Consider the following 14684-nt stretch of genomic DNA (forward strand, 5'->3'; position numbering starts at 1 on the left):
AGTACCAATCTAACAGTCACCTCATCCCGCAAAAAATAAGCCCCTACCTGAGACAATCGCCCAAAAAATTAAAAAAAACTATGGCTCAGAATATGGAGACACTAAAACATCATTTTTTTGGTTTTAAAAAAAGCTGTTATTGTGTAAAACTTACAAAAAAAAGTATACATATTAGGTATTGCCGCATCTGTAATAACTTGCTCTATAAAAATATCACATGACCTAACTCCTCAGGTGAATACCGTAAAAAAATAAAATAATAATAATCGGTGTAAAAAAAGCCTTTTTTTTTTGTCCCCTTACATCACAAAAATCATACCCTACCCAAGATAATCCACCAAAAACTGAAAAAACTATGGCTCTCAGACTATGGAAACACTAAAACATGATTTTTTTTTATTTTTATTTTTTTTAAATGAAATCATTGTGTAAAACTTACATAAAAAATAAAAATAAAAAAAGTATACATATTAGGTATCGCCGTGACCGTGACAACCTGGTCTATAAAAATACCACATGATCTAACCTGTCAGATGAATGTTGTAAATAAAAACAAAAAGTAAAAACTGTGCCAAAACAGCTATTTCTTGTTACCTTGCCTCACAAAAAGTGTAATATATAGCAACCAAAAATCATATGTGCCCTAAACTAGTACCAACAAAACTGCCACCCTATCTCGTAGGTTCTAAAATTGAGTTACCTTTTTGGAGTTTCTACTCCAGGGGTGCATCAAGGGGGCTTCAAATGGGACATGGTGTCAAAAAACCAGTCCAGCAAAATCTGCCTTCCAAAAACCGTATGGCATTCCTTTCCTTCGGCGCCCTGCCGTGTGCCCGTACAGCGGTTTACGACCACATATGGGGTGTTTCTGTAAACTACAGAATCAGAGCCATAAATATTGAGTTTTGTTTGGCTGTTAACCCTTGCTTTGTAACTGGAAAAATTTATAAAAATGGAAAATCTGCCAAAAAAGTGAAATTTAGAAATTGTTTCTATATTCCATTAATTCTTGTGGAACACCTAAAGGGTTAACAAAGTTTGTAAAATCTGATTTAAATACCTTGAGGGGTGTGGTTTCTAGAATGTGGTCATTTTTGGGTGGTTTCTATTATGTAAGCCTCACAAAGTGACTTCAGACCTGAACTGGTCCTTTTAAAAAGTGGGTTTTTGAAAATTTCTGAAAAATTTCAAGATTTTGCTTCTAAACTTCTAATCCTTGTAACATCCCCAAAAAATGTAATGTTATTCCCAAAATGATCCAAACATGAAGTAGACATATGGGGAATGTAAAGTAATAACTATTTTTGTAGGTATTACTATGTATTATAGAAGTAGAGAAATTGAAACCTGGAAATTTGCAAATTGTTCCCAAATTTTTGTCAATTTGGTAGTTTTTTTTTAAAATAAATAAAAATGTTTTTTTTTTTTTTTTTTACTTCATTTTACCAGTGTCATGAAGTACAATATGTGATGGAAAAACTATCTCAGAATGGCCTGGATAAGTCAAAGCGTTTTAAGTTATCACCACATAAAGTGACACTGGTCAGATTTGCAAAAAATGGCCGGGTCCTTAAGGTGAAAATGAGCCCGGTCCTTAAGGAGTTAATTGCTCCTAAGTTCACGGTGACCCAACTTTCCCAGAAACAGATATAACTAAGAAATTAGCTGGTATTAACTGACATTTCCTGTTCTTAGACCCGATTCCTGGAGCGTGTAACCTGGAGTTCAATTTAGACACTGACCCAAATGTCTATCTTCAGTACAATCTCTATGAGACGGTCATCAAGTTTGCTCCAGCGAATTTGGGCCATGCCAGGTATGGAAATATCCTGGAGAGAAGGGTGGGAACCAGTCAGTGAGAGTGATATCATGACTTTCTCTTGTAGAGATGCGACTCCCCAGGTCTGTGATGTTCAGACGGGCCAGGAATCGAGGTGGCGTCTGCAGTATGACATCTACCAGTATTTCCTTCCAGAGAACAACCTCAATGACTCTGTGTTGTTGGCTCACCTGCAGAAAATGTCAGCGGTACCGCAGATCTCTGCTAACGGCATGAAGGTGAGGAGTGACTCCCAGCAGCGCAGAGTATTTTAGAAGAGGAGTGAGGGCAAGGGATAGTAGCCTCTTGCAGGGCGCTATGAGATGAATGGGAAATAAGTGACAGGTCACAGATTGAGGATTATATAGTGGGAGGAGTAAGTATATCCAGCAGTGCAAAGTATTTCAGGAGGGATGTATGGCATTTTTTGAGCCACAGCCTTTACATGCCACAATGACAAATATTACAGGTGCCCTGTAATTTGTAGTAACATCTCTAAGATCTAGGGCAGAGCAAGGATTCAAGAGAATCTGTTTTAACCATGTTAAACTGCTGATAGCACTAGGTAGGAGCTTGGGAGAGCAGAACAATCATACCTTTTAGTGGAGTTTTTATTATCGGGTGTAGTGTGAATATGAAGTTTTATTTTGCCAGGTTCTCCTTAAGTGCCCTGGAGATGGAGCATTACTGTGACATGTTCTCTACTCCAGTGTGTCTTCGGCTGTTACAAAACTACAACTCCCAGCATGCCCGCACAGCCAAATGCTGTCCGGGCATGCTGGGAGTTGTAGTTTTGCAACAGCTGGAGGCACACCGGTTGGGAAACTACTCTACCAGGAGGATCACTGCAGCTGTCACTCAGAGCAGAGGAAGCAGCTCCATACAGAGAACACTTTGCAGAGAAGCTCCACCTCCACTTAAGGAACAGAATCTGGCAGAATAAAAGATCATATCCTCACTACTCCCGATTTAAAAATAAAATAAAAACCTCCATGTTTGTACTGCTCTCCTTAGCTCCTACATAGTGATGTCAACAGTTTAGCATGGTCAGAACTGATAAAACAATTCCAGAACACAGAAGGGGTGGCATTGCTTTCTTTCCCTTTCTTCAAAACAACTGGATCTCCAAGACTGGGTCCTCTCTACCACTCGTGGCGGTGCTTCTGCCTCTAAGTCTTTCAAATATGCATCAAAGAAGAAACAACTAGGCGGCACTCGCCAAAAAGTGGATGTTCTTTATTCCAGATGCCATAAACATTCACCGATACAGGCATGGGGAGGACAAACAAACAGCGCAGGCAAGTAGCTCCTGGCGACGGCCGTTTCGCGCCTTAGCACATTGATTCCGTCACAGAGGAACCGGCCAAATACATATAAACACCAAAAATGTGCAAATAAAACAAACAATAAAGATGCATATATTTTTACAGAAATACTCCAAGATCGTTTCTATCATTCAGTCCCAGAGGGCCCATAGCTCCGGAGCGCAAGAACCATCTTGCTTTCCTCCTTAGGAGGTCCCGGCAAACCTCAACACCTTACTTATTACCATCATGCTCAGGTTTCACATGTTCTATTAATCGTGGACAACCTTTCCCTGTAACAATTGAATTAATGTGTTCCCTGACCCTAGGTTCACACATGAGCGTTCTGAAAGGAGCGCTCTGTATGCGCGATTGTACGGGCGTTTGCAATCGCGCATACAGAGACAAGCGAACGCCCATTGTCGCGCGTTCCCGAATGTCTATGTATGGGAACGCGCGACAAAACGCCCCAAAGAAGCTCAAGAACTTTTTTGAGCGTCGGGCGTTTTACAGCGCGATCGTACGCGCTGTAAAACGCCCAGGTGAGAACCAAATGGTGACCATCACAAAGTGATTTAGTCGTAAAACCGGCGGACAAGGGGGGAAATGTGGTGCTGATGACGAGAGAATATTATGTGGCAGAGGCAATTAGGGGACAGTAATGTTTGAGACATTGAAGGTAGATACAGAACCAATTGAGGGATCTTTTACATAAATATGTGAAACGTAATGTATTGTCCAAAAGAAAAGCACAAAAATTATTACCGTTGTCTCAGTCTAAACCATCTTAGTACTTCTTACCGAAGATACACAAGTCACTGACCCACCCTCCTGGGAGACCTATAGTCTTGGGGGTTGGGTAAGTGGCTGAACCTCTGTCTAAGGCCTCATGCACACGAATGTATGGTCTTTCCATGTCCTTTTTTTTACTCCTAAGGGCTTATGCACACGACCGTATTCCCTCCGAGACATACGGTCCGTGAGCAGGCAATATGTCCCAGAGCGGCATACATTGTGCGCATGGGAGTGCACAGCATCATAGCTTACTATGATGTTGTGCATGTCGGGCTGCCCGCTGGACTATTGTCCTGCACTCATAATATCATATGAGTGCAGGACAATAGTCTGGCGGGGGGCCCGATGGCACAGCATCCTAGTAACCTACCATGCTGTGCACTCCCATGCGCACAATGTATGCCACTCTGGGACATATGGCCTGCTCACGGACCGTATGTCTCGGAGGGAATACGGTCATGCACACGACCGTATGTATTTTGAGGTCCGCAAAAAATACGGATGACGTGTGCATTCTGGAACAGCTGTCCCCTGATGGAACAGTACTACCCTTGTCCGTTATGCGGACAATAATAGGACATGTTCTATCTTTGTACGGAAATACAGAAATGGAAGGCATACAGAGTACCTTCCTTTTTTTTTCAAGATCCATTGAAATTAATGGTTCCGTATATGGAATGCAAAAAAGTAACAAACTGGAAACCTCTGCTTCAGCAGTTACCATCTTACCTCAGAGACATGGGGGACCTGTTACTGGCTTTAAGCTTGATTTTTGAAGATCAATGCCTTCAGGTTTGGGGATAAGTGGTACAAACTGAAATTTGGAACGGCCATGGGCCCACCAGTTGCATGTACGTTTGCAAATGATTGTCTTGCAAGGTTCAAAGATAAATGTGTATTCGTTGGAGAACCCCTTTGTGTCCTATATACAGCTCTAGTTAAAATTCATAGACAATGTATTTATTGTTTGGTCGGGCGCGGAGCTTCTGTCCAGGGAGTTTGTGGATTATCTCAATATAGGGAACAAAATTCACCCCTAATTTTGGAGGCTCCAAATTAGAATTTTTAGACATATTGGTAAAAGATGGTGAGTTAGTCACCGAGGACTATTGCAAGCCAACGGTGACCAATTTACTTCGTTTCTCCAGTTACCACCCAGATAGTGAGAAGAGAGCAGTCCCATATGGACAGTTTATCAGATTAAGAAGGATTAACGCGATGGAGAGTTTCAGGAAACAATCTTTAGATCTGAAGAAATGTTTGTTCACTAGAGGGTACCCGATGGAGTTCTTGAATTAGGCTAGGCAGAACGCTTCATCCTTGCACCAAAGTGTGGTAAGATCTGGGAATACAAATGTTAGGAAGAGAAAGGACAATCGGAAACGTTTCGTTTTCTCCTTTAAATCTAGTCCAATGGCGGATCGGATTAGGAAAGTGAAAAGAGAAAATTGGGACATAGTTTAAAAGACATCAAAGGCTCTAAACCAGGCATGCTCAACCTGCGGCCCTCCAGCTGTTGCAAAACTAACTCCCAGCATGCCCGAAAAGCCTACAGCTATCAGCCTACAGCAGGGCACTGTGGGAGTTGTAGTTCTACAACAGCTGGAGGGCCGCAGGTTGAGCATGCCTGGTTTAAACCATTAGTAGCCTTTAGGAGGAACCATACTCTGAAAGAGAGGCTGGTTTTCACTGGATAGCTTCTAATCCTCCATTCATCCAAGAATTAGTAGATAAGATATATATTCTCGTGCAGCTAGAGAGTTATGTGTATCAAAAACGAGGGAATAATAAGAAATTATGAAAATATGGTCCTTGTGGGTAGATCATTATAATATTATGGTTTAGTTCCAAGTTTAGTGCTGTATATGGAAATAGTGTATAGGAAGTATAGCGGTTTGTGCTTAGGACTGCTTTATCACCGGAGAACCAAAGGATATATAATGGCGCCTTGATGAGATGTGGACAATGGAGAGATATATGAGAACTCTTTTGATACCTCTTCTACGGACTTTCTTGTGATTAAGGGATATGCGAGGGGGATGGGGGGTTTGTTCTTGGGATTGTTAAAACTCTTTGTTAGAAAATCAATAAAAATGATTTGATTAAAAAAAAAGAAGAGGCTGGTTAGGAGTCGTTTCGTGGAACCAAAATCTGATATATGGCTGAAAGATTGGGTACCTGCCGTAATTGTTCCTACTGTAAATACAGTCCCCAATGGGATTTACGGGTTTTTGGTGGATTACATCATATAGTAAATGCCTTGATAACTTGCAAAAGTAAATATGTAGTGTGCCTCAAATTATGTGTATGTGGTAGGTTTTACATAGGAAAGATTTAGGGAACATGTTAATTCAATTGTTACAGGGAAGGGTTGTCCACGATTAATAGAACATGTGAAATCTGAGCATGATGGTGATAGTAAGGTGTTGAGGTTTGCCGGGATTGAGACCCTCCTAAGGAAGTAAGCAAGATGGATCATGCGCTCCTGAGCTATGGGCCCTCTGTGACCGAATGATGGAAACTATCTTGGAGTATTTCTGTAAAAATATATGCATCTTTATTGTTTGTTTTTATTTGCACATTTTTGGTGTTTATATGTAATTGGCTGGTTCCTTTCTGACGGAATCAATGTGCTCCGCACAGATAAAGCAGCGCATAAAGGTGATGTAATCACGTCAGACCGTTAGTGGCCTGAGGAAGCGCGACTAACGGCCGTCGCCAGGAGCTACTTGGCTGCGCTGTTTGTCCACCCCATGCCTGTATCGGTGAATGTTTATGGCATCTGAAATAAAGGACATCCACTTTTTGGTGAGTGCCGCCTAGTTGTTTCTTCTTTGATGCATGGTCAGAACTAATGACTCCCTTTAGTGTCTGTAGCCCTGCTGATCAAGTGCCGTGAAGGGGTTGGGGTCTGTATCTCTGGTGTTCATAACATAGTTTATTGTGAGGATCCCTGTGGAATAGGGTACAAAAGGAGTTAATGCCCCTGGTTCTCTAAGCAGAAATTTGGTTATTGCACAGTCCAGGGAAAATGCCAGTATCCCTAATGGTCTTTACCTAGAAATGGTTTGTTTCCAAATCCTTTGTGGTATAGGTCAGTGCAGTCAGATGGTTCATTCTAGGGTCCCTGATGGAGGATGGTGAAACATTTCTGTGGCTGCTGCATGTGCCTTAATGGAGTGTCTCTGATTTTCCCAGCTGGCCACTCTGACCTCCAGTGACAGAACCACCATGTCCTTCTCTTCTGTCCCCGGACAAGGTGTCATTTACAATGTGGTTGTCCGCGATCCCGTCCTGAACACGTTTGCAGCCTATGTGCCGGTCCATACATACGCCTGCAACTTCACTTCAGCAATGGACAACTGCGCTACCCTGGGTAAGGAACCAGCAGAGTCTGAAGAGAGCAGTAAGATTCTTGTAAAAAGTGACGTCACTAGGACAGGGCTACAGATGTTTACAATCCGCCCCCCCCCCCCCGACACACATTATAGTAATATTCTCTTCCTTCTACAGGTAAAGTATCAACTAAAGTTTTTTTCACGTTCTGCGGCATCTTCGGTCTTTTCATCTGCTTCTTCGGGCACCGGTTTCTTAAAATTGGTGAGTCCTTTAATCCCTTATTTCTATGTTACACCCCTTGCATTCTGGAATCGTAGAGATCAGGGTGGCTTTCATAATTTGTGATGCTGATCACTGTATTTTGTATTCAGATTTCTTCTCCGTGGGGTTTATAATCTTTGGATTTTTGATGTTTGTTCTTCTCACAAAAGTTACACATCTTAACCACGACGGTAAGAATTTCATCCCCCCCCCTATGTTTCCTTGATGTTTCCATGTTGCTAAGGTCAGTAGATTGCATGTAAGATATATCGCTGGTTACAGAAAGCACCTTGAGCTCTATCTGCCCATGAATTTCTTGGACAAGAAGTCTGACAGATGCCATGATCGGCCATATTGGCTCTTATGGAGCAGTTTTTTCGGTCACTGGTCACACAGAGACTCCTTCCTCTGGCAGTCCATCACCGAGAGACGAGGTAGCTTTCTGAGAGTTGCAGCTCTTAGCGGGGCCGCGGTCACCTTGCCACGCAGATGCTATCCCCTTCGCATCTCCCCCTGGGAGTTTGTCTTATAGTGGGGACGTAGCTGTCTGACAGTTACTATAGTCAACCTAATTTGCTCTCACGGGGCTGCTCTTCTATCACCCAGTCACGAGAGGTGCGTCCTACCTCACTTCCTCATTCAGTTCTGGTGGCACTCCATCACATGCCAGTAGATGTCTGACAATTACCGTTATCCGTACTTGCTAACGTTTGGAAATGAAAGTGTGGGCCTGCCCCTTCGTAGGTAACCCTGTCCCTTTTGTGCACTGCTCCGCCCTTTTATCACCCCCTCCAATGCACTTTGGTGGCTGGGGTAATCCCGGCATGTCATACATTTACAGTACATGGAGGGATGCTTTCGGAGAGCTCTCTCCTTTTTTTCAGGAGCCTCAAGGAGATTTCGGGAGATTTGGCAAGTAATGCCTTTATCAGCCATATTAGCTGCTGTTTCTGTCATCCCGTTACAGAGGGGCTCAGTCCCCTTCCACCTCCCTACTGTAGAGCGTGAAATATGAGGTAGTATCTGTGACCTAATGTCATTTAGGATGCGTCATACGGAGCAGATCTTTCACCTTCTGGCTCATTTTCTCTTTACAGCTCGTCTGTTATTGACTGCATTGACCGGGGTCTTTGGGGGGCTCTTGTTGGTTGGTTACTGGTGGAGATTCGGATGCATTTACCTCTGTGTACTGCTGGTGGGGTTGGTGCTGGGGTTCCTCGTGGCAGCCATTGTATTTTTCACCCCACTAGGTAAAGTATAAAGTTGAAAAAAAAATTTTTATCTGTAAATAAAAAAAATCCTTATTTTGCTTTGTAGTCTGTCTAATAAGATTTTGTTGTGTCTCCAAGGCAACAGACTACGCAGTGTGAACCTGCAGTCATGTGTTACTTTTGTTACCGAGACTGAGAACAAGTGACTGCAGGATCAGTGTTGTTTAAAGGGAACCTGTCACCGGGATTTTGTGTATAGAGCTGAGGACATGGGTTGCTAGATGGCCGCTAGCACATCCGCAATACCCAATCCCCATAGCTCTGTGTGCTTTTATTGTGTAAAAAAAAGATTTGATACATATGCAAATTAACCTGAGATGAGTTCTGTACGTGAGATTAGTCAGGGACAGGACTCATCTAAGGTTCATTTGCATCTGTATCAAATAATTTTTTTTATACAATAAAAGCACACAGAGCTATGGGGACTGGGTATTGCGGATGTGCTAGCGGCCATCTAGCAACCCATGTCCTCTATACACAAAATCCCGGTGACAGGTTCCCTTTAAAGCATGGTGATTATAACCATGGAAACATATAGTCCTGCATAGAAGCTGTATACTGAAGACCATGTGCAAAGCTTCTGCATTTTTTTTAATTTGTATTAGATGCATTAAAGCCGTAAAATATTTGGTTGCAAAATTATACATTACCCTTTAGGAGAAATTCCAATGAGATGTGTCCACTCAGCCCATATTTCCTTCCTATTTGTAAGTGACCCTTTCCAACATGGCTCTTATTGAGAGGTGCCATGGATGACAGTAGAGCTGGTATAAGCACTGCTGAAATTGTGGACACACTATGGTCAGGAGATTCTTAGTAACCAAATCTGCATCTGTTGCTGATGATGGAAGAGTACAGGTCTCCTGTTCGGGGGATCAATGGCGGCCTTACAACCCCATTGATATCCCTGATGCAGCAGGAGCGCCCACATTCAGCTGCTTGCCTTGTAAACCTTACAAGTCCAGTACAGAATAACTGAGGGCTTTATAACTTCAGATAGTACAATATCTGCCCCGCCCCTAGACCGCTACTCTAAGTGGGCACTGCTGAGTCTTTTAAAGTGACGGCCTGTGTTGTGATTCTTCCTATAGGAGATTATTCCACATTCCGGAACGACAGCGTATTCTGGTTGACCTTCACCTGTATCGCCTTAATAGTACCTGCGTTCCTGCTCCCATTCCCAAAAGTAGTGAGTATTCTGCTTTGTGTTTCCCTGATTGGAAAAGGGGGCTGGCCCCTTAAATTACATAATGGTTAACCCCTTCAAGACCCTGTTTTTTTTTTTTGTTTTTTTTCACATAGCCATGTGACGGCTTGTGTTTTGCGGGACTAGTTGCATTTTCTAATGGCACCATTTAATATGGCATACGATGTAGTGGGGAGCTGGAAATAAAATTCCAAATAGGGTGGTATTGGGGAAAAAAATGCAATTCCTTCATAGTTTTATGGGTTTTCGTTTTTTAACGGCGTTTCCTATGCAGTAAAACTGACCTGCTACATTCATTATCCAGGTCAGTATGATTAGACCGATACCACATTTATAAAGTTTTTCTTGTGTTTTTAATACAGAAAAAAAAATTAAATAAAAAAAAAACTTTGAAAAATAATTTTTTCTTTGCATCACTATATTCTGACACCCCCAAAAAACCTTATTATATTTACATCTATGGAGTTGTTTGACGGCTCACCATCTTGTGGGGCAATGGTTTTTTTTTTTTTTTTTTTTTTTTTTTTTTTGGGGGGGGGGGGAATTGAGCGAACCAGTCATTTAGACTTTTTTTTTTTTTTTTTTCTACTGTTACACCGTTCCGTGTACGGGATAAATAAGTTTATATTTTAATAGTATTGGTATTTTATGGCGCAGCAGTGCAGATCTATTTTTTTATTATTATTATGGGGAAATGGGGTGTTTTGGAATGTTTATTTTTAACAACTTTTTTTTTTATATATACTTATATTAAGGGGACATGAGATTGTTAGATCAATTGTGCCATAGACTGCAGTAAATTACCTTTGCAGCCTGTGGGACATTTAACACGTTCCTATGGAGCCCTACCAGAGGCAGTTTCTATGGAGCCCTATCACTGTGGTAGCCTCGGATTCTTCAGAGGGACCTAGGCTACCACACCGAACAAATGGCTTTAACACTGTCTTACAATTGACCACTGCATCTGAGAGGTTGATCACTGACATTAGCTTGGGTCTCTGCTGTTTAAAATATCAGAAACTTGGTGGCTATGATGCCCACTGCACTGTGCGCTGGTGGTCGGGAAGGAGTTAATTTGCATATTCCAGTGTACTGGTCAAGCTACTGGCTCTCGCAGTGGTTGCTGCTGTAGTCACATGAGGTAATTTATATATTGCTGAATGTACTCTTTCTTCATCAAATTTTTTAAATGCCATGGACACATTTGGGTGCATTTTATTATTGCATTTTACTAATTTTTTATTTATTTGGTCTTTATTAAAAATAAATTCTGAACAGTTTTGTTCTACAGTTTTCAGGCAAATGGATCTACAGACTATTGCGCTCTGCCTCTTACTGAATCTGTCGGGGAGCTGCTCTGACCACTCAATCTGCAGTCCTTACCTCTGAATTCCTGATAGCTCCTAAATACTCATTCTGATAGGAATATGGCTTAAATAAGTGTTGGGAGTTCAGAGCTGTCAGGTGTTTAGAGATGAGGGCTACAGATTGAGCCATCAGAGAAGCTTCCTGATGGATTCAGTGTGAGGCGTCATTCACACAACTGTATTTTAAGCCCGCATCTGATCCTCCTTTTTTTTTTTTTTTCGTATCACATGCAGAACTATTCATTTCTATAGGGCTGATAGAACATGTCCTATTTTTGTCCATTTTGTGAACAAGAATGGGTATTTTGACAATGGGCCCCTGAAAAGTGCGGGATGCACACAGCCGGTATCCACGATTTGTGGACTGTAGAGCGGAAATGGTTGTGTGAATGTAGCCTTAGGCAGAGACCAATACTCTGTAGATGCACTGAACTGTAGAGGAAAAACTGTTGCATATTTTTAACAAAGACCAAAATATTTTTTGCTCAAAATGGGTTAAAAAAAAAAAACTCCCAAAAACGCTTGGATCTTACAAGATGTGCTGTAGTCTGATCTCTGGTGACAACTGTAGTTTCTAAGTGTTCTTTGTATGACATTTGGCATGTCAATGCTTTTCATATCTTTCAATGAGGATAACGTTGCATCTAGAAAAGCAATTGTCTTGCTTTTAACTTGCACTGTACTCGGTGTACTTCTGAATATAAATAGCATTCACACGGAATTCCTTTCTTGACAATGATCTGGTCACAGAGTGCCCTTTAATGGTCAGCAGTGATGTGTGGGGAAACCTGGCAGTTCAGTTTCCCTGCAGCACCCCCTCAGGAGAGATGATGCATTACACATTTCTTGTTGAACTAGTTGGGATGTTCATGTTATGTATGCACATGTTGGGTCTTCCAGGGAGGGAGACGCACACTTTGTAGCCACTTAAATAGATCATGGTCTATATGAAAATGGATTTTAGAACTGCTTTTTCGTGTGGCTGTAGCCAATGCTGACTATTGAGAAATGATTGTACTGGTTGTGGTCATGATAACTAATCACACTCTTTTCCTCCCTGATAGCTAAATATTTTGAGCTGCAGCGTGGTTGGGTCCTATACGGTGGTATTGGCGATTGACAGTTACCTATACACCAGTCTCAGCTACATAACTTTAAATGTCCTCAAGAGGGCGCTCAACAGGGACTTCAGCACAGCCTACAGTAGTGTGCCATTCCAGAAAAATGGTAAGAGAGATGTCCGCATTCATATCCAGCCCACAGACCTAACATTACATGTAGTTCAGCCAAGGTAGACTTCCCCTTTAATACTGAGCGTCCAGGCATAACTTATTGGCCATGTAAATGCGGAGGATCTTGTACAGTTGCCCAAGTTGTGTTGCTGGTCTTCATTTTGCCATGTGGCATCATGTCAGGACGGGCATTGCAACTGGAGGAAACCTCAGTCATGAGGTGAAAACACGAAGAAGGTTCCCCTAAAATTTGCCCCATGAACACATTTTTTAAAATCCCATTCTCTACAGCATTAACATTTTCCTTTTGTCTCCACAGACTTCATTATCATCGCGGTCTGGGTGGTCCTGATAGTCTGCGGTATGACAACCCAGTTCTACAGGGAGAGGGAGAGGCCGGCTTTTCCACCGACCCCCTATGCGATATGGAAACGTGACCGCGAGCGGCGGATCACGAACATCCTGGATCCTAGTTATCACACGCCTCCCTTCAAGGACCGTCTCCTGGCCAACCTGGCTTGGTTAAGAGATTTCTTCCGCAAGGAACCATCACTGGGTGAAAGGACACCCCTGCTGTTATAGCTGAAAGAAACCCTGTAGGTTTAGCCTGGGGTTATCAGGCAGGTGGCAGGATAATGGTATGTAAACCTGCCATGGGGTGTGCCATTGTGCAGTATGGGACTGCCTGCAAGGCAAGAGTCAGTGTTATGTTGGGGTTGTAGCCTCGACTGCAGAAACAGGAAACCACTAGCAAGCAGGTGGCGGCTTCCCACAAGCTACTGATCTACTTTCAGCTGGGGGCCATTAGCTGCTTGTAATGACTCCAACCCAAGGGATGTATTTTTAGAGGTTCTCCACAAAAATCTGATTAATATGGCAGTGAGCAATGAAGAGATGCTTGGGGGGAGCACTATTATTTAGATTCCTTACTCCCAGTTAGTAATCAGATACAAGCTAGTTGCTGTGGACCTCTGTAGTGTATCCACTGCAACCAATTTATCTCTGTGCTGAGAGCAGAGATGGGGATTCAGCCTGGCGGCAGTCACGTTATGGCTTTCCTTCTCTTCTCTCAGCCTCCTTTTATTAATCAGATTAAAAAAATAGATGGAGTACCTGTTTAAATGATGTCATAGTGCACTGATTGGGATGGTTATAGTTTCACCTCGAGACATTCCTCCGCTGTTATACATTTATTCCTATCAGAGTTTGATATACCAGAGCTTATGACCCGGTGCCTCTGTTGTAAGACGCAGACTTGGAAATGCTATGGGCTCCTAGGCCACTATGGTGGCACTGTACCTTTAAAAAAAAGTTATTAGAGGGGCTCTCCAGGATATTATAAAATGTTCAGTTAATTAAAAAAACATTTTATATGACCTTGTCCTTAAGTGAGATTGACAACAGTCTGGTCATGGGGGCTTGGTTATATTTTTATCTGGGAGAAGGACTGTAAACTGCCTTTAGCGCCGACACCTGAATGGCATGTATGGCCAGGTTTCCATATTGCTGCACATCTAGGCAGGAGCCTGTAAAAGCAGAGTGACCACCCCTGTTGGATAAGAGCTATATAACCCCCACTATCCCTACAGCCTGGGACACCAAGATCAGATTTTGGGGAACCAAATAAATGTATAATAGGATGTGGGAGCAACATTTTTATAAAATACTGGAGCTTCCCTTTAAGTGATGGTACAACCACTCCATTAATGTGTAGTTTTACAGCAGGGAATTGTGGGTTAAAAAGATGGGGGTCTGCTGTACCTCCTAGAACAGTGATGGCGAACCTATGGCACGGGTACCAGAGGCGGCACTCGGAGCCCTCTCTGTGGGCACCCGCACCCTGGAAAAAGTCTATGTTGTACCAATATGGCTTAGACTTTTCCTGCCATTCATCAGCGCAGGGCGCACTATGAACAGCACAGGCAGCGCACGGACTGTAGGCAGGCTATTATTAAGTACATGGAAGATATACTATATTGGACTGCAGTGTTCAGGTTAAATTGCCGTGTTGGCACTTTGCGATTTAAATATGTGGGTTTTGGGTTGCAGTTTAGGCACTCGGTCTGTAAAAGGTTCGCCATCACTGTCC

At 42.6% G+C, this 14684-nt stretch overlaps 1 protein-coding gene across 1 annotated transcript in view; it reads left to right on the forward strand.

Moving 5' to 3' along the window:
• TM7SF3 (transmembrane 7 superfamily member 3) overlaps positions 1-13679 on the forward strand; it is a 36901-nt gene extending 23222 nt beyond the window's left edge. The window contains exons 4-12 of the mRNA XM_044281456.1: positions 1696-1816; positions 1887-2058; positions 7117-7294; positions 7432-7518; positions 7629-7709; positions 8616-8768; positions 9881-9978; positions 12428-12590; positions 12915-13679. Of these exons, the coding sequence (XP_044137391.1) occupies positions 1696-1816; positions 1887-2058; positions 7117-7294; positions 7432-7518; positions 7629-7709; positions 8616-8768; positions 9881-9978; positions 12428-12590; positions 12915-13177 (1316 nt within the window). The 3' untranslated portion in view covers positions 13178-13679. The remainder of the gene's footprint in view (positions 1-1695; positions 1817-1886; positions 2059-7116; positions 7295-7431; positions 7519-7628; positions 7710-8615; positions 8769-9880; positions 9979-12427; positions 12591-12914) is intronic.
• The last annotated feature ends 1005 nt before the right edge of the window (positions 13680-14684 follow it).

This window comes from Bufo gargarizans, chromosome 2 (genome assembly GCF_014858855.1).
Source record: "Bufo gargarizans isolate SCDJY-AF-19 chromosome 2, ASM1485885v1, whole genome shotgun sequence".
NCBI lineage: Eukaryota > Metazoa > Chordata > Amphibia > Anura > Bufonidae > Bufo > Bufo gargarizans.